At 40.2% G+C, this 26,684-nt stretch overlaps 2 protein-coding genes and 1 long non-coding RNA gene across 3 annotated transcripts in view; 1 reads left to right on the top strand and 2 right to left on the bottom strand.

Moving 5' to 3' along the window:
- Positions 1 to 19,253, top strand: part of asap3 (ArfGAP with SH3 domain, ankyrin repeat and PH domain 3) — a 28,923-nt gene extending 9,670 nt beyond the window's left edge. The window contains exons 5-26 of the mRNA XM_058090286.1: positions 1,150 to 1,199; positions 1,271 to 1,385; positions 3,248 to 3,333; positions 3,577 to 3,652; positions 5,412 to 5,498; positions 7,168 to 7,277; positions 8,495 to 8,564; positions 8,678 to 8,765; positions 9,751 to 9,799; positions 11,415 to 11,581; positions 12,003 to 12,136; positions 12,609 to 12,700; positions 12,782 to 12,962; positions 15,005 to 15,090; positions 15,188 to 15,303; positions 15,383 to 15,450; positions 16,515 to 16,622; positions 16,694 to 16,910; positions 16,990 to 17,266; positions 17,355 to 17,559; positions 17,645 to 17,776; positions 18,054 to 19,253. Coding sequence (XP_057946269.1) covers positions 1,150 to 1,199; positions 1,271 to 1,385; positions 3,248 to 3,333; positions 3,577 to 3,652; positions 5,412 to 5,498; positions 7,168 to 7,277; positions 8,495 to 8,564; positions 8,678 to 8,765; positions 9,751 to 9,799; positions 11,415 to 11,581; positions 12,003 to 12,136; positions 12,609 to 12,700; positions 12,782 to 12,962; positions 15,005 to 15,090; positions 15,188 to 15,303; positions 15,383 to 15,450; positions 16,515 to 16,622; positions 16,694 to 16,910; positions 16,990 to 17,266; positions 17,355 to 17,559; positions 17,645 to 17,776; positions 18,054 to 18,128 — 2,589 coding nt within the window. The 3' untranslated portion in view covers positions 18,129 to 19,253. The remainder of the gene's footprint in view (positions 1 to 1,149; positions 1,200 to 1,270; positions 1,386 to 3,247; positions 3,334 to 3,576; positions 3,653 to 5,411; positions 5,499 to 7,167; positions 7,278 to 8,494; positions 8,565 to 8,677; positions 8,766 to 9,750; positions 9,800 to 11,414; positions 11,582 to 12,002; positions 12,137 to 12,608; positions 12,701 to 12,781; positions 12,963 to 15,004; positions 15,091 to 15,187; positions 15,304 to 15,382; positions 15,451 to 16,514; positions 16,623 to 16,693; positions 16,911 to 16,989; positions 17,267 to 17,354; positions 17,560 to 17,644; positions 17,777 to 18,053) is intronic.
- On the bottom strand, positions 886 to 21,253 carry LOC131140135 (uncharacterized). Its single transcript, XR_009132361.1, has 3 exons — positions 20,948 to 21,253; positions 20,076 to 20,264; positions 886 to 1,567 (listed from the first exon to the last, which is right to left on the bottom strand). It is a non-coding gene; the product is annotated as an uncharacterized LOC131140135 (long non-coding RNA).
- A 498-nt stretch (positions 21,254 to 21,751) lies between these two features.
- Positions 21,752 to 25,919, bottom strand: LOC131140293 (TMF-regulated nuclear protein 1-like). Its single transcript, XM_058090568.1, has one exon. The coding sequence runs from the start codon at positions 25,663 to 25,665 to the stop codon at positions 25,066 to 25,068; it is 600 nt and encodes a 199-aa protein (XP_057946551.1). The 5' UTR covers positions 25,666 to 25,919; the 3' UTR covers positions 21,752 to 25,065.
- Between the last annotated feature and the right edge of the window lie 765 nt (positions 25,920 to 26,684).

Below are 26,684 nucleotides of genomic sequence, written 5' to 3'. Positions count from 1 at the left end.
CTTCATGGCTCTCTTAGCCAAAAAGGTTCCCGACCCCTGCTCTAGCTGAACGCTAATGTCAGATTGGGAATTTTCTTCTAAGAAAACCTAAACATGGTAGCAATGTAAAAGGAAATAATCTGTTCCAGGGTGGCCTTCATGATAGTTTTTGTTATTTTATTAATATTATTATATGCTTGTTGAATTTTCTCTTGCTAGCAACTGTTGTAAACATGGGATCAATACTATTCAACTTCAGTCCTGTAGGTGGCGGTAATGTTGATTAAAACATGAATCCTCACCAGAATACTTTAGAGTAGTTTTTGTTCAATTTTAGCTAACATTTGTTGCTTAGCTAAGAAGCTAAAGTCCCGTAATGACAGAGATTTTTCTTTTATAGCATAGCAGCTAGTGTAAAACTGTACTGAAGAACAGAATAAGAAACAACAAAGTCTGCTTGAAGTCGTTTTATGCTTGGTGACTTTTCTATTTAAATTCCAACATTTACCAGTTTGGTCAAAATATAAAATTGTAGAAAATGAATGAATGAATGAATAGAGTAATTTTGCCGGCTTTTCACGGCTTCACTCTATTACATTTTTTCAACAAATTATTTGCTCAGAAATCATTGCTGTTTTGTGGTCAATTAGGGCCTATTATTAGTCAAACTCATATTTAAGCTAATTTTAACATTAAGCATAAAAATGTCTAAATATAAGCATTTAGAAGATGCATTCAAAGACATTGTGATACTTAGTATTCTACACTGTTCACTAGGTGTCAGGAATGTTACATGTTACATTCTGTGCTATACAGAAAACAAGTAAAAAAGGAACAAGGAACTCTCTCAATGCTAACATGTGTGAGTTTATATTATGTCTTATTTATGTTGTACATGTTATTTTTTTCTAATAATGTCTATTGTATTTTGTAATTCAAGTTTAAAGGCGACTTAGAGTGTGTTATTTCATGTCTAGAAGGCTATAATAATGATAAAAAATGTATTTAGAGTGTATTCCATTTATCAATAAGGAATAAGAAATCCTACCTCGGCGAAATATACTTATCACGGTCGGGTCTGAAGCCATAACCGTGATAAACAAGACAGTGCTGTGTTGTAAAATATCCCTGATTAACTCACGTTGTGTTTTTCATGTGTGTTATGCTCAGGAACTGAAGAAACAGATGGAGAGAAGTTGGAAGGAGTACGACTTAAAGATGTAATTAACCATATGACATTTTACTGCAATGGTTAGCTTTGTGTTATGTTAAAGCACAAATAAATGTTTAGAGCCAAGCTGGAGAAGGAGCGCAAGGAGAAGGGCAAGTTGATCAGGACGGAGGCATCGGACGGAGGGGAGGACATGGAAAGGGAGAGAAGGACCTTTCAGCTGCAGATGTGCGAGGTGAGTCCAAACTCTGCACTCATGCACAAGTTGCACATACTGTACCTGAGTTAGCCCAAATGGGTGGTCTTCCTTCTAACGGCTTCTATCTATGACCACACACTGTAGGCTGATCCCTCGTGAATCAGTTTAATGGGGAAAATATGTCAAGGCGTGGTTCCAGTCCGTTGCTTCCTGCAGGACTGTCAGAGTTGGAGCCATTGATTGAAAAAGAGAAAACAAAGTTTTATGACTCACCTGAAAGCTCAGGGAGTTGTTACACAATACACAACTGGACATTCAACTGATATACTGAGTTATGTGGAAAATCTAAAAAGTCCAAAAGATGACCCAGTGGAGGGGTGGGGGAAGAAGGAAATTGAACTTTAAATTGACTCCTCTAAAAGAACAAGTCAAACTGCCTCCTACTTAAAATTTGTGCTCCCTGTTTCTTGGAAGCATTACGGTAAAACCAAGTAAGAGTTAGATTTTAAGATCAAATCAGTTTTTTGGCATGACTTTTTTTTTTTTCTCCTGTTTTCAAGTTTGACTGTTGTCAACAGTCACTGATATTATATAACTTGTTTGTTTTTTGCACAAGAATAAACTACACTAAAATATATGTACAGTAAGAGGGCTATAAATGCAAAAATGGCTGTAACTATTATAACTATGTTTGTAACTATAAGCGGTAGAAAATGAATGAATTAATGAATTACGTAAAAAAATTTTGTGTAATTAATGCACGAGCAACCACACCTCTCTGTTATGACGGCTGACGGAATCAGAGTGGAGCGTCCGCACACGGTCATACAGAATCACACAGAGTCTGATGCTCTTTCGTAACTTCCTTCTGACCTGAACACATCTACAGCAGTACAATTCCAACACTATATACCATATAGTTCGTCCACTCTGGGAATGGCACTTCCTCATTCTCATTGGGATGCATTCAGGGACACTCCGAACATCACAAGAATGGCTTCATAATTTGTGTGTGTGTGTGTAAATAAACAGGAAGATAAATAAAAATATGAAGTTGATATTCTGGTCGGCACGGCGGTCTAGTGGTTAGCATGCAGACCTCACAGCTAGGAGACCAGGGTTCAATTCCACCCTCGGCCATCTCTGTGTGGAGTTTGCATGTTCTCCCTGTGCATGCGTGGGTTTTCTCCGGGTACTCCGGTTTCCTCCCACATTCCAAAAACATGCTAGGTTAATTGATCCAAATTGTCCATAGGTATGAATGCGAGTGTGAATGGTTGTTTGTCTATATGTGCCCTGTGATTGGCTGGCGACCAGTCCAGGGTGTACCCCGCCTCTCGCCCGAAGACAGCTGGGATAGGCTCCAGCACCCCCGCGACCCTCGTGAGGAAAAAGCGGTAGAAAATGAATGAATGAATGAATGTCCATAGGTATGAATGTGAGTGTGAATGGTTGTTTGTCTATATGAGCCCTGTGATTGGCTGGCGACCAGTCCAGGGTGTACACCGCCTCACGCCCGAAGACATCTGAGATAGGCTCCAGCACCCCCCGCGACCCTTGTGAGGAAAAGCGGTAGAAAATGAATGAATGAATGAAGTTGATATTCTTAACTCATTCACTTTGTAACTCTTAATACAGATGTAAAATTTGCTACATTTAAGTATGCTGGAAACTACAGTACTCACTTCATCTATGTAATTTACATGATCTTTTTGAATTTTCAGTATGCAGGCAAAAGTAGACTAAATTTGGACACACTTGTGCATAATAGGAGGATGCCTAGTGGGATTTATCGTGGTTGTCTACAACCAAATGCTCCAGTGCATTTGCTACACATGATCCATAATAATAAGTACTGAAGCTGTGTCTATTGGGTTTGTGCTTCCTTATATTTTCAGTACCTTTTAAAGATCCAGGAGTTGAAGGTCCGCCAAGGCCCTGATCTCCTCCAGAGCCTCATAAAGTTCTTCCAGGCCCAGCTGAGGTCAGTTTACTCTAAGCTCTTTTTGTATGTGTACTTTCCATTTCTTCTCTGGGTGTCAAGTTGGCATGAAAAAGTGACATTTCATCATCTTGCACTGGTAAACTAACCACATGTGCCAATTGGACATAACAGTGTTGTGCGAGCTATTCCAGCATGTGATGTTTTTTGGATGACATGTCTGGACTGAAGTGACAGCGTGACTCAGTCTGTCCCCCCCCCAAACCCTTGTCCTCCTCCTCTCAGTTTCTTTCAGGATGGGCTGAAAGCTGCAGAGAATCTGGCACCCTTTGTGGAGAAGCTCGCTTCTTCAGTTCACACGGTAACAAACAGTCTCTTTGTGAAGGCTTTTATATTCACCGCTGTTGTGGCAACGTGCTTCAAAGATGATGTTACATCACTGAGAATGTTGTCTTCACAATCATTGGAACTGAAGAGAGGCTGAGCTGAAACAGCAGAGACAGAAATGAACTGAGGACTATTCCCGGGGGGGTCCAAAGTTGCGTTTTTTTTATTGGCCCGCGGATATAATAATATAAATGTAATATAATAATATACATATATTAATATAAAACTGTATTGTTGTATTTAATGCAATATCACTCCTTACCTTAACACTGCATGAAGTAAGCCACGCCATATCTGACATAAGACTGGAAAAAGTTCTCCTCCCATGCCTTGTGGAAGTGGTGAGTTTTTGACTTCTTAGGTTTAGAAGAAATAAATTTGAGGCTAACTGGTTGTCTTGCTGGGCGGCACGGCGGGCGAGTGGTTAGCGCACAGACCTCACAGCTAGGAGACCAGGGTTCAATTCCACCTCTCCGGGTACTCCGGTTTCCTCCCACATTCCAAAAACCTGTTAGGTTAATTGGTGACTCCAAATTGTCCATAGGTATGAATGTGAGTGTGAATGGTTGTTTGTCTATATGTCTACGTATATGTGCCCTGTGATTGGCTGGCGACCAGTCCAGCTGGAATAGGCTCCAGCACCCCCGCGACCCTCGTGAGGAAAAGCGGTAGAAAATGAATGAATGAATGAATGGTTGTCTTGCTAGTTTGTTGGCTTGCTAGCTCGCTATCTACAGGACTATCTACACTACATGTCACAACGTCTGGATGCGTCTTCTGAATGCGTCTTCTGAATGCCTTATATTTGTGTTTTAGTTAATAATAATATTCAACCACAAAACAGCATTTATGTATTACTATATCTAGTATTAATATATATATTTTTAAAAAATATGTGAGTGGAGTCATGAAATTTGAAGTGCAAAGTGGCGAGGGATCACTGTTCAGCAATTTGTGCAATGATGCTGCAAGTATTGACGCAATGTGGTGCAGAAAATAAATCACATTAATCACATGGAGTGTGAATCTCATCGTGGACCATTCCACTATTTGTTTTCCACAACACCGCCCCCCAGAACCACAACTGTTATTGGAAGACATATTTCTCCTGTTTGCAAAGACTGAAAATGAAAGCATCCCTTGTGCCTCATACTTTCCCCCTACAACCACTCAAACTTCTGCTCAAACTTGCCCTGTTAAGATTGATTGATGGATGAATGGATGGAGCAAAAACAGTTACGGCCGACACGTTTTTCTAGTTTGGCACAGGCGGAGCACGTCTTTGTTCAGACTCGTCGCATCATAACATCATTTCATATTAGATTACAGGAACAAGCGTCTTCTCTGTGGGCGTGACACACCCCGCTTCTCAGTCTGGTCTGCATTACTGGGGACCATGACGCAAAAAGTACTGAGACACCCCCCCCCCTTCTATTTTTTTAGGAAACAAATGAGATGTGGTCTCTGATGCAAGCGTCTGCGTCGTTTTTGTTACAAAAAGAAAACTGATGATGATTACGATACATCGATGTAGGCTACATGACAGCAAAACTGATCCCACTTTTTGTGGCCACAAAGCTTTGCAATAAAACCAAAAACTGACGCCATTTGAAAAGCAATACTATGGAAATGATCTATAAGACTAAGAAATCACAGCTCTATTAATTATACTGTAAATACTATCGCCAATACAGCTAACGATTTGTTGCGGTGCTGTTGGTTTTGTGTTATAGGTGAGGCTGGACCAGGACGAGGAAGTCAAAAAGCTCACACAACTGAGAGATTCTCTTCGATTGCTGCTGCAAGTGGACGGCAAAGAGGTAAGTCATTCGACGTAGTGAGACCTTCTGTAACGTTTTGGGAATAATCTTGTAGAGGAAAAACAACTTGCATTCTTATTCTATTCTATGTTACACATTTGTAACATTATTCATCCATTCATTTTCTACCGCCTATTGTCACGAGGTTCACCGGCGTGCTGGAACTGTCTTCGTGCGAGAGGCGGGGTACACCCTGGACTGGTGTCCAGCCAATCACAGGGCACATATAGACAAACAACCATTCACACTCGCATTCATATGAACAATTTGGAGTCGCCAATTAACCTAGCATGTTTTTGGAATGTGGGAGGAAACCGGAGTACCCGGAGAAAATGCACGGGGAGAACATGCAAACTCCACACAGAGATGGCCGAGGGTGGAATCGAACCCTGGTCCTCCTAGCTGTGAGGTCTGCGCGCTAACCACTCGACCACCATGCCGCCCTTTGTAACATTATGAGAAAGAAAAAAAGTCTTAATCCTATGAAAGTAAACAGACAATTTCCAGAGAATACAATTGTAATGAGACTAAATGAAATGTAATCTATTAATCGTTTTAATTAAATATGTCCTGCAAATGTAGCCTCTCCTTCATAAGAAAGCAGACCTATTATCTATGTGTTTCAAGCAAAACAAGACATTCATACACATCAGCTTTGACGTTGGATGATAGTTGTTGATTATATGGATCATTGATTAATCATTGCAGCTTTAATTTCAACAATAAATTTCATTTATTGGTCATTAATAATCCACCCTCGGCCATCTCTGTGTGGAGTTTGCATGTTCTCCCCGTGCATGTGTGGGTTTTCTCCGGGGACTCCGGTTTCCTCCCGCATTCCAAAAACATGCTAGGTTAATTGGCGACTCCAAATTGTCCATAGGTATGAATGTGAGTGTGAATGGTTATTTGTCTATATGTGCCCTGTGATTGGCTGGCGACCAGTCCAAGGTGTACCCCGCCTCTCGCCCAAAGACAGCTGGGATAGGCTCCAGCACCCCCTGTGACCCTCGTGAGGAAAAAGCGGTAGAAAATGAATGAATGAATGGTCATTAATAATACGTTATTGGTTAATCTATTGTTTGGCCAGCATTTATTTATGAATTATATAACATTTCTGTCAGTTTTTCTTTGCTCCAATATTCATTAATGTATTTATGTTTAATCTCTTTCCTTCTGTTTTTCATATTTATTATTAAGTATATTTATTTTTAGATTAAATACCCTTAATATTATGTCATAATATTTATTTTTTTTATCTTTTACTTAATATTCATATTCTCTTATGTTATATTTCATTTTTTCCATTCATCTATTGCTACACATTTCTGCCCCATTAGAAGCACAAGAAGTGAGTAAACATTTTAATGACAAAATATAAACTAATATCAGTGTAAACATGGTAAACATATGGTGTGAATTAATTAATAGACATGGAGAAAGGGTAGGATGAGATCAGCTTCTTCCTACTCCTTCTGGGACATGTTGAATGATGCAATTAAGCATGTCCCAAACAAATAAACCATGACCATGGTCATTAAAATGAATATATGTCACGCCTCCACAGAGGGAGAGGGACGGCGTCTGTCAGTCTTGGACTGTTGCATTTACGAGCATGTGGGAATTTTGACATTGCCTTGTTGAAACGACTATTACTGCTATGTCCCAGGAATACCTGAACAGGAAGAACTCTGGCAATGGCTACAGCATCCACCAGCCGCAGGGTAATAAGCAGTACGGCACAGAAAAATCGGGTTTTCTGCTCAAAAAGAGTGACGGGTATGTATCATCAACTCGTCATCTCAGTGTATTAATCACGAACATGTATAAATATTATTTAGAATCGTCACAGCATTTCGAGCTTAATGCGTGACCAAGAGGGTTGGGTTTGTGATGGGGGAGGGAAAGGAAAGGAAAGAAAAGGAGGGGTCTCAAACTTTGCATCCCCTCCAGCTGCTTTCCATTACCCTGACATGTAGATTCAAACAGGGGCCCCTCTAACTTTTGGTAAAATGGCTTGTACTTATCTCACACACACACACACACACACACACACACACATTCACACAAACAAGGTTAGCATGGTTACTTGCATGATTTTGTTATACTTTTGCATTTTAAAACTCTCAATGCATTCTCAGCCATCTCTGTGAATGAATGAATTATTAGCGTGAGTTGATGTGGTATCTCCTTTTGAAATGTTACATTTTGTAAAAATGCTTTAAAAAATGTAATTTAAAGGCAAATATTTGTCGCACCTCCTTTACTCACAGTTAATTCACCCAACCGAGATAAATTAATTTCCGCAAAGTAGGGTTACTTGTTTATAAATAGAATATTTTTGCAGTAATACCAGAGAAAACATACTTATGATCTTCTAAATATGTTTTTTAACATAGTTAGACATGAGGTAACACCCCTATAGTCACATCTACACTGGTATTACCTAATATGGAGACATGATAATTGATACTAAAACATAATAACTGACATGTTAGCAAGTGTTTCAGATGGAATGTGGGGTGATGTGGGCTGTCATCCATTCTGACTATGATGGCTGTCACTTGATTGATATACATACATGGCAGTGAGTCTGCCAGCATCGAGCATATATACATATACAGTACTTACGTACATCTGTAAAATAATGGACACGGCTGCACTATTGCAGCTTTTTCTGCATTGCATTGCACAACTCTTGTGCACAGGGTACAGGGTTTTTGCAGGGACCACCTCTTTAAGTGTAACAAGTGACCAAGCTAACTAGTTAGCCTCCAATTGATTTATATTTAACTTAAGTTTGAAACTGAGTGGGGAAGCACCAAATAAGAAGCGACTACCACTGGGAGGATATGGCTGACTCCATGCAGTGTAAGTTAAGATAATGTAATGTGTCATCAGTGTAACATTTGCTAATTCACCACAGCTGCTTGGAAAAGCCTGAATGTGGTTCTTGAGTGTGGACATGACCTCCAGTAACCGCATTTCTCCTACAGGATAAGGAAGGTGTGGCAGAAGAGGAAATGTGGAGTGAAATTTGGCTGTCTGACCATCTCTCACAGCACGGTGAGAACCGGGAAATCTGTCTTCTCTGCCATTTAGTGACTCTTAAATGTTCAGATGTAAACGTTCTTTCAACAAAACCTCACAAAAGTGCGTGTATCTGTGGGTGTGTTCAGATCAACCGGCCACCTGCCAAGCTGAACCTCCTGACCTGTCAGGTGCGACCAAACCCGGAGGACCGGAGAGCCTTTGACCTGGTTACTCGTGAGTTTGACCTTTGACGCTTAACCCAGAATTCCTACAAAAGCTTATATAAAAATACCTACAATAAAAAAAAATACCCAAATTATATAAATATAAAGTAAATTAAATAGATACAGTATGAATTGGTTTTAAATTAATGGTTATGCTGCATTGTCATGAAACAAAATGCCATTGAATAAATACTAATTTGTCATGGAAAAAATACTCCCAACATGATTATTTTAGTTTTCCGCCCCTAGCTGCCCAAATTCCAAACATCATCTCACAAAAACATTCACTAATCCTCGTCAACACGGCATAAACACAGCAACCCCCCCATGCCAACCACCCTTACCCGGCCCAAGACACACAACCATGTGCCAAGAGGAACCAGTTCATTAGTCACACTACAATCCACAGCATAGTCAAAACTTCCAAACCACCCCAACCATTTCACAACCCATCATAAACTAACATGAAGAGAAATCTGGACACTGGTCCAGCATCAATAGTGTTGTTTCAGGGACATATCAGACAAACAAAAAGAAAAAATGATGAGATCGAGCAATGTATTACAATAAATAAAAAATGTAATTGACTTTATTCCATTTTGGCACAAAGAACTATATTATTATAGTAATTGTAATGCAAAATGTCACAATTAATGTGTTATTAATTATTTTTGGGGGCAAAAAAACATGTGCATAGGACACTTAAGCATTGATATTATATTTTTTTGTAATGTTTTTAATGTGGCCTGTATTAATACGTAATTATTTGTGTTTTAAGATTATGTGCTCATTATAGTGATTATTTTTATAATATATATGTATTACTTTTCCAATTTTTATTCTGATGTTAGTACTGTCCAACAGTCATTTTCTGCTTTCACTTTCATTTCACGCATTATCGCCACTTAACCGTCCTACAGTCATTGTTCTCTTCTTGGTTAAAAATTGTACTTAAATCAAACTCTTTATGGCTGCCAATATTTTTTTCTTCACAGATAATCGGACATACCATTTCCAGGCAGAAGACGAGCAGGAATGTGTGATGTAAGAATGGACTGTGCCTTCATTTGTCTTCCTATCTCTTCTTCTTATGCTGCAGGTCACTGCTTGCTGTGCTCTATTAAGTTGCAGCTTAGGTATGCATTAAAAAGAAAGAAGGATGCGGTGCCGTAATGTAATAGCGTCAAACTGACATGCACCCACACCTTTTTAGTGGGATCCATAACAAGAAAGATCTGTTTTTAAAAAGATAACAAAGGCTGATTATTTGTATTATACCTCATTTGGACTGTGCAGGTGTACCTAATCAAGTGTCCCAAGGTTGTAATTGGTTAAAAACAACAACGTTGAAAGCTAAAGGATGCAAAACGGAAAGTCAGGATAACTGTGGGCCAGATGGAAATTCCCACCATGGAAAGAAGCTTTGTTTGATAATGAAGGAATGGTGCGTTTTATGTGGCTGACCCCCCGGAGGACTTTTGGAAACTATGCAATTGTACAAAATAGGTGAACAGTGAAGCGCGCTTAAGTTGACATCGATATAATGGTTGATGGTTTGGTTGGTCAGTATCTGGTGTGTTCACCATTTGCCAGAAATATTATATCCCAAACATGTTAGCACTTCGTTTTGCTGTCCATAACATAGATGCCTGCCCATACCGTAACCCCACTGCCACCATTTTACTGTATTGATGACATTTTGAATGCACAGAGATACCGTGATGAGAGCCTGAGGCCCATTGCTGTGTCATTCATCCACAAGCATCACTTCGTGTTGCAGCATGATAATGCAATAATGCAACCAGCATCCAGGATCAATTCCTAGAAGCTGCAAACACCCCAATACAGTTAAGCTGTTCACTTCCTTTTAGTGTGGCCAACATAAGGCATACTTGTGCAATAATCGTGCTGTCTCATCAGTATCTTGATATGCCACACCTGTGAGGTAGATAGTTCATGACTGACAACGTTTACATGCAGTCAATATTCCGGTTTCTGAAACATTCGGAAAAAAAACCCATTTATATGCGTGAGCAAACAGGGTTATTGTAAACGTCTTGACGCACGGAGAGCTTCTTCTTCCTGTATTAAAAAATAATTGCGTCATTCACAGAAGGAGAGAACGTGAAGAAATAGAAAATGGAGCCGGAGCTGGTCCATCCATAGCCATGCTACGCTTTCCTCCTCGCTCCAAAATGGTGTCACGATGTTTACAAGTACAATACTTTCTGACAAAGACCCAAGATTCCTTTCATATACAACATGCATAGAACACATTTATATTCCTTATGATGCGGATATCCCGATACATGACCCAATATTCAGGTTACAAAAGGAGTGACCCAGGGTAATATTCAGGGATGTAAAAACCGGAACGTGAGTATATTCAGGTTTTTCAAAAGGGTTATTGGTGTTTATAAATGGGGTTATTTGACTCCATGTAAACGTGAGAGAGACAGGCTTTTTGTTTACATAGAAAAAGTTGTATGTCTTTGATTTGAGCTCCAAGTGTTGCATTTTTATTTTTGTTAAGTGTAGTATTGTCAACTTCATCAGTATTGCCAAGCAGCATGACAACTGTTCAGTTATACAGCATTAAAACATGCACATAGTAACTTGCATCATAGTACTATGAATAATAAACATGTTTGTTCCTCAGCTGGGTGTCGGTGCTGCAGAACAGCAAGGAGGAGGCCCTGAACACAGCACTGGGAGGAGACCAGCTTCACCTCCAGGACAGTGGCCTGCAGGAACTTTCCAAAGCCATTATCGCAGAGCTCCGCCACATGCCGGGCAACGAGGCCTGCGCTGACTGCGGCGCCCCAGGTCACAAGATTTATTTCATACTCTGCCACCGAGAGTTTCCATGGGTGTGGGGTTGTACTAAGTGCAGTTTTAGTTGGATTTAGATTCCTCTGAGGAGGAAAAATTGCTGATTTTCCACAAATCATTTATAATGGACACAACTTTTGTGTCTAATCAAGTCAGGATCTGACACACATTGCCCATTTGACTGTCACAACATTTGGTATATCTGCCTGATTTGCCTTTATGAAGTTCTTGGTTCTGATTATTCATTTAATAATATTTACAGTAGTGTGTCAATCTTTGGTACTGTAACACTGAAGCTTGGGGTACCAAAGAGTGGTATTCTCAGGCACTTTAGGTTACAATACTACAGTTACTATGTGCAGCTATTGTTTTTTTTGCACAGATTTGACCTGTGTATTTTATTTTTTTATTATAGATCCAACATGGTTATCTACCAATCTTGGCATCCTGACTTGTATCGAGTGCTCTGGCATTCACAGAGAGCTGGGTGTCCACTACTCCAGAATCCAGTCCTTGACTCTGGACCTGCTGAGCACATCTGAGTTACTGGTACCAATCAGATACACTCTTCAATCCCTTACATACACACATTAGAGTCGTCCCTCGCCACGTTGAGGTTTGAATTTCAAGGACTGCTATTTCATGGTTGAATTTGGCCTATTATCAGATTTAAAACATTTATATTTAAGCAAATGTTACATATTTTTTGCCCAAGTGAATGATTTTCAAGCAAAAATGAACAAAAATACAAAAATACGGCATTGAAACGACACATTCAAAGACTTTGATGAAATGCAGTATTGTACACTGGTCACTAGATGTCAGTAATAGTACTGTAATGTTAAGTGAGACATACAAGCTCCAGACTTATTGCAGGTTCAAATTATTTCACAGCAGGCACAATAATCCCTAATTAAAAAAAAAAAAAACACAGGATACTATTTACTCCTGTTATGTCTACTATATTAGGTAATGCTTTATAAATGTCTCTGAATATTTAATGTAAACATTTATGTGACAGTTGGCTGTCAGCATCGGTAACACGAGATTCAACGACATCATGGAGGCGGGGCTTCCAAGTGATGCTGTCAAACCTTTACCGCAGAGTGACATGTGAGTCTTGTATCCTTACATGCAGTACACCTCCAGAAATGTATGTATATTAAAAATAAATTTCTTCCTTTTGCCCACCAGGAATGCCAGAAAGGAGTACATTGTCGCAAAGTATGCCGAGCGTCGCTACGTCCTGCGAAGAGAGACAACGGAACCCGGACAGCTCTGTGACGCCGTGAGGAGCCGAGATCTGACTTCTCTTTTACAGCTCTTTGCAGAGGGAGCGGACCTCGCCAAACCACTCTCGATATCGGACGTACAGGTGACAACAATTGATTAATGCAGACAGCACAGCACAAATTTATGCCACTTGCAGGTTAAAAATAAGAAGATACGGTCTTACCTTCGTACAACATACATCATCATTGCTCCTTCACGCTATCACAGTTTTGTTTTTTTTTTTAATTTTGATTTAAAACATTACCGAAACTTCCTTCCGAGGCGCATTGATTTCACATCGAGAATTTAGCTTATGCTGCTTCCGCCAACAACAGCGACATGTCCGCTCTACTTAGGGTGGCTGTGTCTTCCAGCACAAGACGTGTGCTCCAGTCCTTAGGTAAATATCGCTGACGGCAAACATCTTGTTGAGTCATTGAGAGCTAGGTATCCACTCTACATCTGTGAGTGATGCTGAAACGAGGCATCGTGTTAGTCCGCCGAAGAAATTTTGTTTTTCATGTTAGCTGCTACTGATTATTGGATGATTTTATGGTTTCACACTGTCGTTTGTTGATCATTATTATAATTAATATTATTATAATAGGTTAGCGCGCAGACCTCACAGCTAGGAGACCAGGGTTCAATTCCACCCTCGGCCATCTCTGTGTGGAGTTTGCATGTTCTCCCCGTGCATGCGTGGGTTTTCTCCGGGTACTCCGGTTTCCTCCCACATTCCAAAAACATGCTAGGTTAATTGGCGACTCCAAATTGTCCATAGGTATGAATGTGAGTGTGAATGGTTGTTTGTCTATATGTGCCCTGTGATTGGCTGGCGACCAGTCCAGGGTGTACCCCACCTCTCGCCCAAAGACAGCTGGGATAGGCTCCAGCACCCCCACGACCCTCGTGAGGAAAAGCGGTAGAAAATGAATGAATGAATGAATTATTATAATAAAAGTAAAGTCATTAAAACACAGGGCAAATATTTTAAGGAAACGAAAACACACATAGCCTACTACAACTGAATTAGTCGCACATCTGTTCAGCAATATAGTGAGAAATCACATATGTTCAATTAGCACCTCCTTAGATTTTTTTTAAATTGCATGTGCACGCATGTCACCCGGTTTGAAACCAGCACCAGTAAGTTAATGAATTCTTGTTTTTAGCTAATGTTTTAAAAAAGTGAAACGTGAACGCCTTTTTATCCATCCACACAACTCCAATGTGTATATTGTTGTCGAGGTGGCATTTTTACTCTCCAAAACTCAGCTGTTGCATACACGAACAGCTCACACAATGCATATTTGTCCGTTCTTAGTTAAAAGCAGTTCAGGGTAAATAACCCCTCCATTTTGCCTGAAGCCTGGTCATCTTGTATTTCATGTAATTGTACCCTCCTGCTAGCTATACACGCATTGTAACGTAACCAGTGTGTCTGACGTGTGCTTTGTTTGTATTACTTGGATCTCGTTTGTTATTTCAGCTTTTAGGCCAAAGGAGCTTGTGTCTCATGAGGATAAATGCAACTAACTTGTTGAATTACACATGCCTCGGCTCTGTATTGCGTTTCCTTTTATCTCCTTGCTCTCACCGGATAATGCGTAAATCTTTGCCGTTTTTATCAGTTCATAAAAAACAAAAGATGTTGCACAAGAAACCCGTGACATCAACTACGCGACTTAAACTAGTTTTTTTGTGCAGTGACTCAGACTTGTGTTGCAGATGACTGTTGGAAGCAGTCACTAATTAAGGTCACGCCCTGATGTGACCTTTGAGCCCCAATAACCTCAAGGATTTTGTGTCATTCAAAACAGATATGTCGCTTTCTTTGACATAATGTAACAAAAAGTATCATGTTTTCACTAGTAAAGCCATTCAAAATCAGCAGGGTTCTTCTGTTCTGCAGGGAAACTCTACATGGGTTTGCACCATGTCTGTTGAAAATAGATCAGAGATCCTATGTATTGAGATTAATTACTATTTATTTTATCAGTTTTCATAACATTCTGGAGTTCAGTATGTGCAAATTGACGCAGCATACTTTATGAAAGTTAATGTTTGTCATTTTCAAAAATGTGTGTCTAATCCTAGAGCTAAAATTGCAGTAATGTTTGTCAACTTTGTTTTTGTTACTGCTAGGCTGCCAAAGAAACTGCTCTTCATCTGGCTGTGCGCCTAGAAGAAAGAAGCTCTCTAGCTATAGTGGACTTCCTGTGCCAGAATGGGTCAGACCATAATCAATCAGCCAGTCAGCCACGATTTAATGAATTATGTCTTGTTCAGTTGTCTTCAACTTGAAAGATTTTTTTTTTTATCTCACAGCAACTGTCTGGAGAAGAGAACAGCCGGAGGAAACACCGCTCTGCATTACAGCGCTCTCTACCATAAGCCTGAATCCCTCAAATTGTTGCTTAAAGCCAAAGCCACTCTTCACATAGGTACTTTTTCTTTGTATATTCTGTTTCTCTATTGGGCGACATTGAATGACTGTGTTTATTTTTTTATTGCCACTTGTAGTGAACACAGCAGGAGAGACTGCCCTTGATATGGCCAGGAGGCTGCAACACACACAATGTGTTGAACTGGTGAGATGTCACTCGCATATTTGGTTCATGCAAGAATGTTTTTCTTCTTTCTTAATTTATTTCAGACATGCATACAATTTTACATAATGTACATCACATATACGCATATACAATATACTACACTTCATTGCTACACATGTCTGAAAAGGAGCAAGAAGAAGCCATTACTCTAAACAATGTGTGGTTTTGGGTTGTTTGCATGATCACAGCATTTTTGGATCCTGAAAATGCAAACATTTATATGAACTGTACAGGCAAAGTTGTAATTAATGATAATAGTAATGGTTTAGTCCCTCGTTTCTCACCGTTAAGTGTTTCCTGACCTGACCGCGATAAGTGAGTTTCCGTGAAGTAGAATTCAATGTAAAAGTAATATTAAGTAAACTGAATATTTTCTTAGAGCATAGAAAACCTGTTAACAATTTTCTGATTACTTTTAACATCATTAGAGCCCCATAGACATGAAATAACATCCCTATAGTCACTTTGCCCTGCTATTATTCTTTGTTTTACCCCATTTTGCGCAGGCTACGTAATCATTGCAGGGACATAAGAGATGACCGCCGCTAGCAGAGCTATCTACCGAGCTATCTACCGAGCTAGCTACAGAGCTACAGTAACTAATTAGTCTCTCCAATTTACTTATTTTAAACTTAAAGTATTTCAAAGGGGTTGGGAAAGAAGGACAAAGAAAGAAGCCAAAAACATACCACTTCCACATGGAATAGGAGATCGTTTTTTCACTCTGATGTCAGACATTCTACCTGCTACTGATAAATGACGAAAACCTGGCTTCCATGTTCACTTCCTGTGTTCAACATGTGCCAATTTGCACAAGAATAGGGTAATGATGTTTAATAGTAAAGTTCATGGAATTTTTTAGATACCTTTTACAGTAATATACCCTGTAGTTATATATATATATATATACTAGTACTATGTGTTTGTACTGTGTCTTGAAATGGCTCATATTAGTGCATTGTAAGTAGTAGTAGTAGTAACTGTCATACAACTGTTACACCTACAAATACTTTATGACTCGAGACTGTTACTTGTGTTTGTAGTTGGAGCTAGCTCACAGCGGGAAGTTTAACTCTCAGATTCACGTTGAGTTCATGTGGCACACTCAAGCTCAGGAGATGTACGACAGCGAGGATGACCTGGACGAGAGGGTACACATCCAACCATGCATTTGCACACCTGTACGAAATGGATAGTTAAGAGTTTTCATCTCTCATTCTAGGTAAGCCCATTACCAAAAAAACTCTCTCCTGTGTCCTCAAACGGAGGCTTTGGATCCCAGTGGAGTGTGATTGGTGGCGCTGGGGGCAACCCAACCAGCAGACCTTGTCAGACATATGAGAACCTGGACTTCCTGTACAGAAATCCACCATCCAACAGCGCCCCCTCTGGAATAGCCATGCCACCACCACCACTGCCTGCTAAATCCACCCCAAAAGGTAAACACAACAGAGAAAATATTGGTGCATATTAAATTGGACAGGAGTACAATGAGTTGCTTTTATTTTCCCAATCCAGGTCGCTCCGACCCTCAGCTCTCGGTCACAACACAGGAGGTGAACCTCCCTGCACCAAGACGAAGTTCTAACCCGACTGTCAACACTCCAAGTCCACAGATGCAGGCCAGACAGAGTCCCCCTTTACCCAGTTCAGAGAGTCAAAGCCCAGGTGGTGGAAAACCACATAAGGGGAGTGTGTTCAGGGGTCACAGACACAGTGGCGAGGGTCAAGCTTTTACTGGTTGCGCCTCTCCAAGTACTCCCACATCATCTCAAAACCACATCGGACCTGTCAGGTAAGCTGTGAACCCGAGACAGGACAAAAATAGACATAGTAAATTAGCTTGTCATGTTATGTGACCGCTTCCCTGAATCCTCTTCCAGTTCTGAGAAGACCACATCGTACCGTCGGACCAACAGCGGAGGGAACCAGGGGAAGTGTGCCGTATTATCACCCACCAGCAACCAGGAGGAGCCATATTGTATTTTAGGGGGAAACTGTGCAGGCCTCAGCCCAGGCCCTACCGCAGCAGCCCCCTTTTCCTCACCCGGTGTGACCCCCGCATTGCGACCTCGCAGGAACGCCATGGTACTGCCATAAATGACCTCTTTAGCCTTAAAATTTTGTATATTTTCTAGTGTCCTGCTATGAAATCTCATTCTTCATCCTTCAGATTTCTGGCAACAGACACACCAATAAGCGGGTCAAGGCTTTGGTGGACTGCAGACCCACCAACTCGGAGCATCTTGCCTTTTTCAAAGATGAAACCATTGTGGTCACGCTCTCTCGTGACCCCCACTGGTGGGTAAGTGCAACTGCCAATTCTTTAATCCTGCACAAATATTTATTGGATTTGAATGCTTCAATCAAAAGTATAAGAAAAAAAAGTCCTATTTTACTATTGCTGTAAAATATGCTGTGATGTACTATGTAGCATTTTTTTCATTTATTCAATGTTTCAGTTTGGCTCATATCACATAGCATTCACTTTTAAAATATTGTAATTTATGTTGCAATTTTGTGAAATTTTTCGAATTAACTTTTTCCGTGTTTTTAAGTTTTTCTTTGTTTTTTTTTATCAGATGGGTTACATAGAAGGGGACTCATCCAGGAATGGGACTTTCCCTGTCAACTATGTTCAAAAAGTTGCAGATTAAAGGACATTTGGAAATGAAGAACTGAACCCGCATTGGGCTCCAGGTGGACTTTATGCCATTTTCCTCACGCAGCTATAATGGATTTACTCAAACTGGAACATCCATCCATCCATTTTATGGATGCTGCTTATCCTCCCGACGGTTGCAGCGGTGAGCTGGAGCCTATCCCTGCTGACTTTGGACACGAGGCGGGGTACACCCTGGACTGGTGGCCAGCCAATCGCAGGGCACATGCAGACAACCTTTCACCCACATTAATATTTATGGACAATTTAGGGTCGCCAGTAAAGCGAAAATGCATGTTTTGGAAACGTGGGAGGAAGCCGGAGTACCCGGAGAAAATCCACTAAGTCACAGGGGGAACATGCAAACTCCACACAAACGGAGAATCGAACCCTTTACTCAGTCTACTGACTGTGTGGCCTGACATTGTCTCCTGACAATGTGATTAAATTCTGGACACACACTCAGCGGCGGCTGCGTGAGGATGCTGTTTCGGGATTTACACTACCAATAAGGAAGTTTCAATCATTAACAAAAAATGTCCATGTTGCTTTGTTCACTTCTCTTAAACCTTTATATTAATAGGTACAAAGACATTTACAAACATTTAAGCATTTCCGTGCTTGCTAGGCTAATCCCTGTTTAAATGCACTTTAAACCCATGCAGGATAATTTCTTGGAAAAGGCCAGCTGCTGTCTAAAGAAGGCCAGGGTTTTTTAATTAAAGAGGGAAAATGTTTTTTCGGCTTGTAGCCAAAAACCCTTTTAGGTCTGCAAGCATCCAGAACTATCGTTAATGATGGACTCTTTGGGATAAAAACCAGGAATTTACACTTTTTTTTGTGAATACAGTTACTGGAGGCATATGTGCATGGTAACAATGCACACATGCACAATTGCACTTCATGTACATGTTTTTTGGAACCTAAAATGTTTTTAAAAGGTATTTTTATACTGACAAATAAGGCAACAATGTAACTCATGCTAACTGATGTACATACTTGTCTAAAATACCCGCTGGTGTGTTTGTGTGTGTCTTTACTGTACTTGTCATCTACAATAATCAGGTAGAATTGTAACCAACTGCACACCACAATAATAAACATTCTCACATTGAGTGCCAATAGTGCAAGTCTACCTAATATTTTCACCAGTAAGTGTGTAGTGCAAGGCAGATGATGATGATGAAATGTTTCCAGACACAAGTAGAGCAGAAACTCAAACAGAACAAAAGCTCCTAAGTGCTTTTTTTTTTCGCTCGATACAAGCACGCATTTAATACATTATTCATTACGGTGGTGCACGCATAACACAAACCTTTAGTACTTCCCTTTTGTCTTGCGGGTCTGTGGCACTTTTTACCACATGCTAGCACAAGAAAAACACATGTATTTAGATTTTAAGATGAGTTTAAATTCAAATATTTCTTTTATAGTTCCAATAGTTCATAATAGTTAATAGTTAAATAGTTAAATGGGAAATATTTCATGCTGTTTTCCCACTTTTCTGACCTATAAATGTAGTTACAGTGTTGAATTCTTATGTTAAACGAAGCCAAAGCGTGGATAATGAGGTTTGTGCATTTGGAAGTGAGCCCCGAAAGGCTCCGGACGCTCAGTTTTAAAGAACGATTTTCTAACATTGAGTTTATAAAGCTAATTCAGTTTTCCCTTACCGATTGGTGGTTCGAATTTCACAACTGTCTAAATGAAAAAAAAAATATTAATTAAAAATAGCTGTTTTGCAGTTGAATATGTGCTAGTATAAGCCCATAAAATGCATATTTAAGCTAATTTGACATGTTCTTGACATTAATTAAACATATACAAAGTCATTTAGAAGATGCATTTAAATATATGTAATATTCCAAAGTGGTCACTAGGTGTCAGTAATATTACAGTAGCGACAGATGTATTGTGTAGTTCTGAGCTGTTGTTTACTTACTTAATATCCATAGGTCAATACAAATTTTGGCCACTTGTCTCTGTCGACGTCAATGGTCTCGGGTTGCCATATGCTCTTCTGGCACCATTCGTTGATGTCATCTTGCCATTTTCTCTGGGGTATGCCACACTTGTTGTTGCCTTCAATGATACCAAAGACCGCTGACTAGCCTGGGGGTGAGCAACCTTTCTGACATTGGGTTAACAAAATTGGACGGGGGGGGGGGGGGGGGGGGGGGGCAGATTATACAGTGTATTGATACATGTACACTGGTTTAAACTTGCAATTAATAAAGTTCACCTAGAATTATGTCTTATTTTATCTGTAAAAGTGTCATAAATCTGTTATATGTGGGTTATATGTTTTTTCAGTAGCACTTTAAACATCAGATCAAATCAAATAGCTAAATTTAATTTTCTGACACCCAAAATGGACATGAATTAAGGATGTGTGATATGCAATATGAACTATGAATGATAAAACATTGATTGACAAATCACGTTACCAGCTTGTATGTTAAGAGTTTAAATGATATACTTGGGCAGCAACAGCCAGGCTGGATTCAAAAGGTTTTTTAACCTTTAAAAGAGACTAGTGTCAGATAAATAGACTTTTAGTGTGGTATCTTTTCGCTTGATAGACGTATTCAGCTATTGTTCTGTTCATTAAATACAGTAAAATAAGCATATTTCTCACACAGTCGCTAACGGTGAATAATCATGCTTAATTTTTTAGCATTTGACAGACCTAATTTTTACATTAACACCTATTAAAATGAGTGTTATCTCAGAAGACTTCTTCTTACTGTTCAGGTATCTGAAAAAAAATCTCTTGAATCTAACATGTTTGTACAATTTGGCAGCTGCATTCACCTCTTTAATATTCCCATCACGCCTGCCTCTGTGACTCTTCTCCAAGCTCTCCTCTTCTCTTGGCAGCTGTAGTGCGCCATGTTCATCCTACCCCGTGTCCAGTGTAATGACATTCCAACCTGTCACTTATGTAACAAAGCCCCGAATAATAATGGTGTTTGTCCTAGAAGAGTGATTTTCAACCACTCTGCCGCGGCAGAGGAATTATCCAAAATCACTCTAAAAATTTATTTATCATTTATTAATCATTTTCTGCAAATATTATGTCATTGTCGAGTGTCCGTGGTGTAAAAACTGGCAGAGCAATGTAATATTCGTCCGTGTGGCAACAACTAGCTGATTGCTTCGTTCCTCCAATCGTTTTAGTGATGCGCGTGAGGTGGTTAGTGGTGTAAATAACATGCCGTGGCTCAAGTTTGAAACTGTCCTAAACACACACTTTTCCTCGCTCTATGCTGTATATAAAGGTTATATTTATAGCATATGTATGCACAACACATTGTGGCCAAAAAAAGCGTCTTTTGTCCATTATTAGCTCATGTGAGATTGAAAAGTCTTAGTATGTACACCATGAGATGTGCTTAGTGCATCCCTGAAGTGAGCAAAAGAGAAAACATCAGCTTAATGTAGCTCCACAAATCCTGGCTTAAAATAATGAGCACTAAGTTGGCGGTGGGATGTATTTCCTTTCCATCTAAATACACTGTTATCTAACTGGGATTTTAATACATTCCACACTAAAGAGCCTCGAGAGGAGAAGTGAGTGATGAAATGACCACATAAACCTGCCAATCCAATGCAAAGTGATGTCATTTTTCCTCTGACTCAAACACAAACCATTAGGAATTCACGGAATAACAGCTTAATTTCTTATGTAAGATTTTTAATCATTTAGTCAGTTTAATCCTAACAATGTGACCTTATCTTGTAACACTGCAGCCCGGTGCTTAAATAAACAGCCAAGAAAATTCAACTTAAACATGAAACTACAGTGAAAACGTAAGCAGAAAACATCATAAGAACATTCACTGTGCAGGAGACAGCTTGTTAAAAAAAATGGCAGCAATATATATATGATAATCTATAAAGAAGTTCTTCTCATTTCATTGTCAGGGATTAAGGCTGTAAATTGAAGGTTACCAATGAGCACAAAGGACTTACAATCACTGTGAGGCCCAAATAAGATAACTGAAAGTGGAATTTACAGCAAAAATGTCATTTAAAGGAAAAAAAAGTTCTGTACTTAAGTCTATCACAACACACATGCACAATTACAATCAAAGAAAGAATTCAAATGAAAAAAATAGTGTGGACCTTTGTATGACCTGTTTGGCTAGTGTGTATATATTATGTTATATTTTCTTCTAATATTTTTATTCTTCATTCATGGCATTCTGTGTCCTTTGGTAGTAGTATTTTAAACTTGTTAGATCAAATTCATTCATTTGTGTTACATGACTGACGTAAAAATATTAGGTAAGGTCCAAAAATGAATCATAATATTAAATACGCAACAGTCAAATAAAGTCTTTTTGAATTATTAAACATTACATTCATTCTGCAAGTGGGCCCCGAGATCTTTGGGAAACTAAAAATAGAGCCTGAAAACAGCATTGTTGTGTCTTTTTTTTGGATGTGTTTGCTACTTTTACCATCACTTTGTCAGCAGTGTGATCATTGCCAATGCACAGACATTGCAGAAGGCATATGACAAGCGTTATAGGCAATATACTGTGTATACTTGTCTAAGGCCTAATCTGCACTATAGCTCTTCGCTCATAATGGTTGAGATGTGCGCGTGGATGGCAAGCAGACGGACGTTCACCCTGTTGGAGTGGAATGCTTTATCGAGACTTAAGTCAATTGTAAGGTCATTATGGCTATCAGGAATTTGAAAGACCAGAACCGAAAAGTCTCCCCTCTGTTCAGCGATGTTCTCATATCGAACGGATCCTTTGAGCCCTTTAAAAGAGTTGATGCAGGAAAAACAATCAAAGCTAATAGTGCATACCACTTATGTACAATGTACCTGCGCATTTTAGGATGTGTTCACTATAAAGTCCCTTTAAGACAAAACAAATAGTCTCCTCTCTCCACTTCTCTTGGTCACAGTCATCGATTCAGATGTGGACCAAATTCTCTGTTCTGATTCCAAACTACTGTATAGTGATTTACATCCACTCTAACTGGCAAATCAACCAATCAGGTTTTAGGTGTGAGCATTAACCAATGAGGTAAATGTTTTTTTAACTCTCAAATTTACATTCATGACCGATCAGCCATCTTATGTCCTGTATTTTAACTTGTGACAGTGTGACAAGGAACTGAAAAAAAACCCCAACAACAAACACAACGTTCACGAAGCCGTCAATTCATTCAGACAGAAAAAAGCAAACTTTAGCACCATTTAAGTGGACCTAGTAAAGTGAATCAACAGACAAAACCAATTTGGTTCTCGACGTGTTCACATTGCGCTTAATCTCATTCTGGTCCACTTCAATGCTAAAAGCAATACAAGGCGAAGTGAACCTGAGCTGCTTTGTGTTCACATTGCACCGGTTCGGAATTGACACCAGTTTGCTTTGTTTAAAAGTGTGCTCTCATTTGCACAAATGACTAATGACTCAAAGGGACCAAGAGTAAAAACACCCTAATAAGTAGGGATGTCCCGATACAGTATCAAAATGCAATACCGGTATCAGATTTTTTTTTCCAGAAAACGATATTTCAAAAATGCAGTATGTGTTCATTCCACCACAGGAGATATGTCATATTACATATCGGTATCGGAAATTGTGAGTTTGACACTATCAGGATATCCATTTTCAGCAAAAAGCCAATATCTGACATCCCTACTGAAAAGCCATTTCCTTTCAAATGCTTCTGGATTACAAGCAGACTGGTACCAGACCAGCCCCATACTGGGTTTATATACAAGTGTCAACATTCTAAACAGTGACAGTCTTATAGCAGAATGGCAAGAAACTATTCTAAAACATTGATGCTCAAGTAATATGTCCATTTTCCAGCTTGTGCACTCACATCCCGCATACAGTACACTTCCAATGAAAGCTGAGATGAGAGTGCTTGGAGCCTCTCAGGCCTTCACCTTCAGATGCCAAGAATAGACATGCACACTCACCGGCCACAGTATCAGGTACACAGAAAACCGCTCAATTTTGTGTGGGTTTTATGGAAGGTTTTTGTTGGGTGTTGGGTAGCTGTGCAAAACATGAGAAACAGTTGTATTTACAACCACAATGAAAGAAATATTGATAAATAAACATTCCAAAATTACATTGCAAATTAATTTGGACTGATTTTTTCCCAAATTGAAATGATCATGTTTTTGTTTTGTCTTTGATTATTTATTTTCTATGCCTTTCTAGTGGGTGATTGGATTCTAAGTCACCAAATACAGTTTTATCTTTACTACAACTGAGCGTTATTTTGTGTACCCAATGTTGTGTCTGCTAAGTGCCACGTCATTCCTGTAAGGATAAATCCATTGCACATGACACGTCACGCGTCTAACCTTCATTCTTTGTTTTGCAATACCTGCTGTCTTCTGGTTGGATACATTCTGTGTGGCTATAGAGAAAGAGCAAACAGTGGTTGCTAGGAGACAGGAGGCCACAGGTGGAGTCCTGTCTCGCTGGTCTGCCGTGCTGCCAAAAAACAGCTTTTGTAGCAGATGAATCACAGAGAGACGTCAAGGCACATTTTCTCCGTGTTCGAGTGCCTTCGCTCAGTTCCATCTTATTGAACAATGCAGCATCAGCGAGCATCAGTCTCATTTCATTCCTTTAAAATACCTCAAAACATCCAGTACTACTCTGAATTAAGCGTGAATCACTCCATTCGTGACTCATCCATGCAGCACCATGCAGTCAGCTGCTACCTATTCTCTTTCTAGGTCCAATCTTAAAAAGCAGCATGGTTTCCATGACAACAAGGAGAAGAGCATCTTCTGATAAGCTCTTGTAGTAGCGTGTAAGAATATTGCAGGCACTCTAAAGATCTGAAGGACCAGCCTTAGGGTAGAAGAGCAAACAAAAAGAGAGTAATGAAAGCGAGATCAAGGATAGCAGAAGCATTTCACAGTAGTAAAAATTGCACTACTTGAGCTTCACAGGCCAAGGCAGGCATGTTCGCAGTCCCAACATAGAGGAGAAGACGATGGTGGGCCTGTGCTTCTTGAACTTCAGGCCTTTCTTCAGGCGCTGGCTGCCCTCAGCCACGTAGATCTCCCCTTGCTGGGAGGCGCCGGACATCCTGGTGAGCAGCTCCCCGTGCAGCACCACCTCCTGCTCTGAGCGCACAAACACCTCTCGGAGCTCCTCCAGACGCCGCTCCATCTCCCTGATTACGCGCTGGCGCTCCTCCACCTCCAGGAGACGCCGGCGAGCTGCTTCAAACTCCATGCTGGAGCTCGGAGTGACCAGTTTGGAGGATGGGGCTGTGGCCGAGGTGGACCCCGGCTCCGAGGTGGCGAGAAGTGCGCCTGTCACCCTCCGGAAGTCGCCCATGGAGATGGAGCGACGGGTTGCCGGGGAGGCCAGCGCCAGGAGGGCGGATGCGGATGTGGAGGGCGGCATGACTGAGTCAGGAAGAGGAGGAGGAGAGGGGGATGATGAGGATGAAGGCCGGTAGGAATCGAGCTGTATGTTGTCCTCAGTTGTGTCTTCATCCTGGGCGATTCTCTGTCGTCTCTTCATGGTTCTGGTCCTGCTGCTGGTTCTGGTTCTCCGTGTGGTCTATCCAAGAGTGGGCAGATGTGCAGTTATGCGGCCTGTTTGACGCTCCATTCATAAGTGATGAAGGACGCGAGTCGGGCTGTCTCTCCATCTGTGGGGGCTCTGACGGGGCTTCAAGGGGTGGAGCTCTCATCGAGCATGCTGGCTTCTGATTGGCTAAAGCCTGCCTCTGCTGCTGATGCTGCTCTCTCTAGCTCCATTAAACCCTCTCTTTCTGCCGTTCCATCACTATGGTGGTTGCCCCTAGCAACACCCACCAGAGATGGGTGGGGTTAGAGCGAGTGATGCTCCAGTTTAATGTCATTCCCTTTATCACCTCTCTGCTCAGTATGAGCACCATTTCCTGGTCCCCCTTCTATATAGTTCACACTGTGACCCATTTACCCATTTTTCCATTAATTGTATCCTTCCACTATTCCTCCACCTGCAATTGCTGCCCATATTTTGTGCATATTGCGGCAAAAACGCTTTTACATATCTAAATTAGATGTATTTTACCATTTTGTATGAGATTACATGCATCAAACATAATTGCTAACCTCATTTAACGTATAATAATATGTTTGTTCTATGTTATTCCTGTTCCTATCCAAGCATATTCTGTAATTGTGGCTGTAGTTAGTGCTGTATATCAGAGAGCTATTCTAATATTCTGCATAATTCCTTAATTTTATTTATAGCCAATAAAACACAGTCCATTATTTTGAGATAAACTGATTAAAAATCACATGATTTGAGAATAATTTTGACTATAAAATAGTTATTATAATTTAAACAATTCACCACAGAATAAGCAGTGATGTACATAATTCTATGGTGTAAGAGAAGAAACACTTTATTCTACCAAAAAGAGTAAGAGTGAGTACCCTTACAGTGACTGTGAGCACAACTGATTTCAGGAAGTCAGGGATGAAGACCGAAAGTAGTAGTCTACAATAATGCCTTTGGGGGGGAAGATTTATATGGTTGCGCAAGATAGC

This window comes from Doryrhamphus excisus, chromosome 13 (assembly GCF_030265055.1).
Source record: "Doryrhamphus excisus isolate RoL2022-K1 chromosome 13, RoL_Dexc_1.0, whole genome shotgun sequence".
Classification (NCBI taxonomy): domain Eukaryota; kingdom Metazoa; phylum Chordata; class Actinopteri; order Syngnathiformes; family Syngnathidae; genus Doryrhamphus; species Doryrhamphus excisus.
The sequence above is the reverse complement of the archived record's forward strand: the minus strand, read 5'-3'. Positions and strand labels throughout refer to the sequence as shown.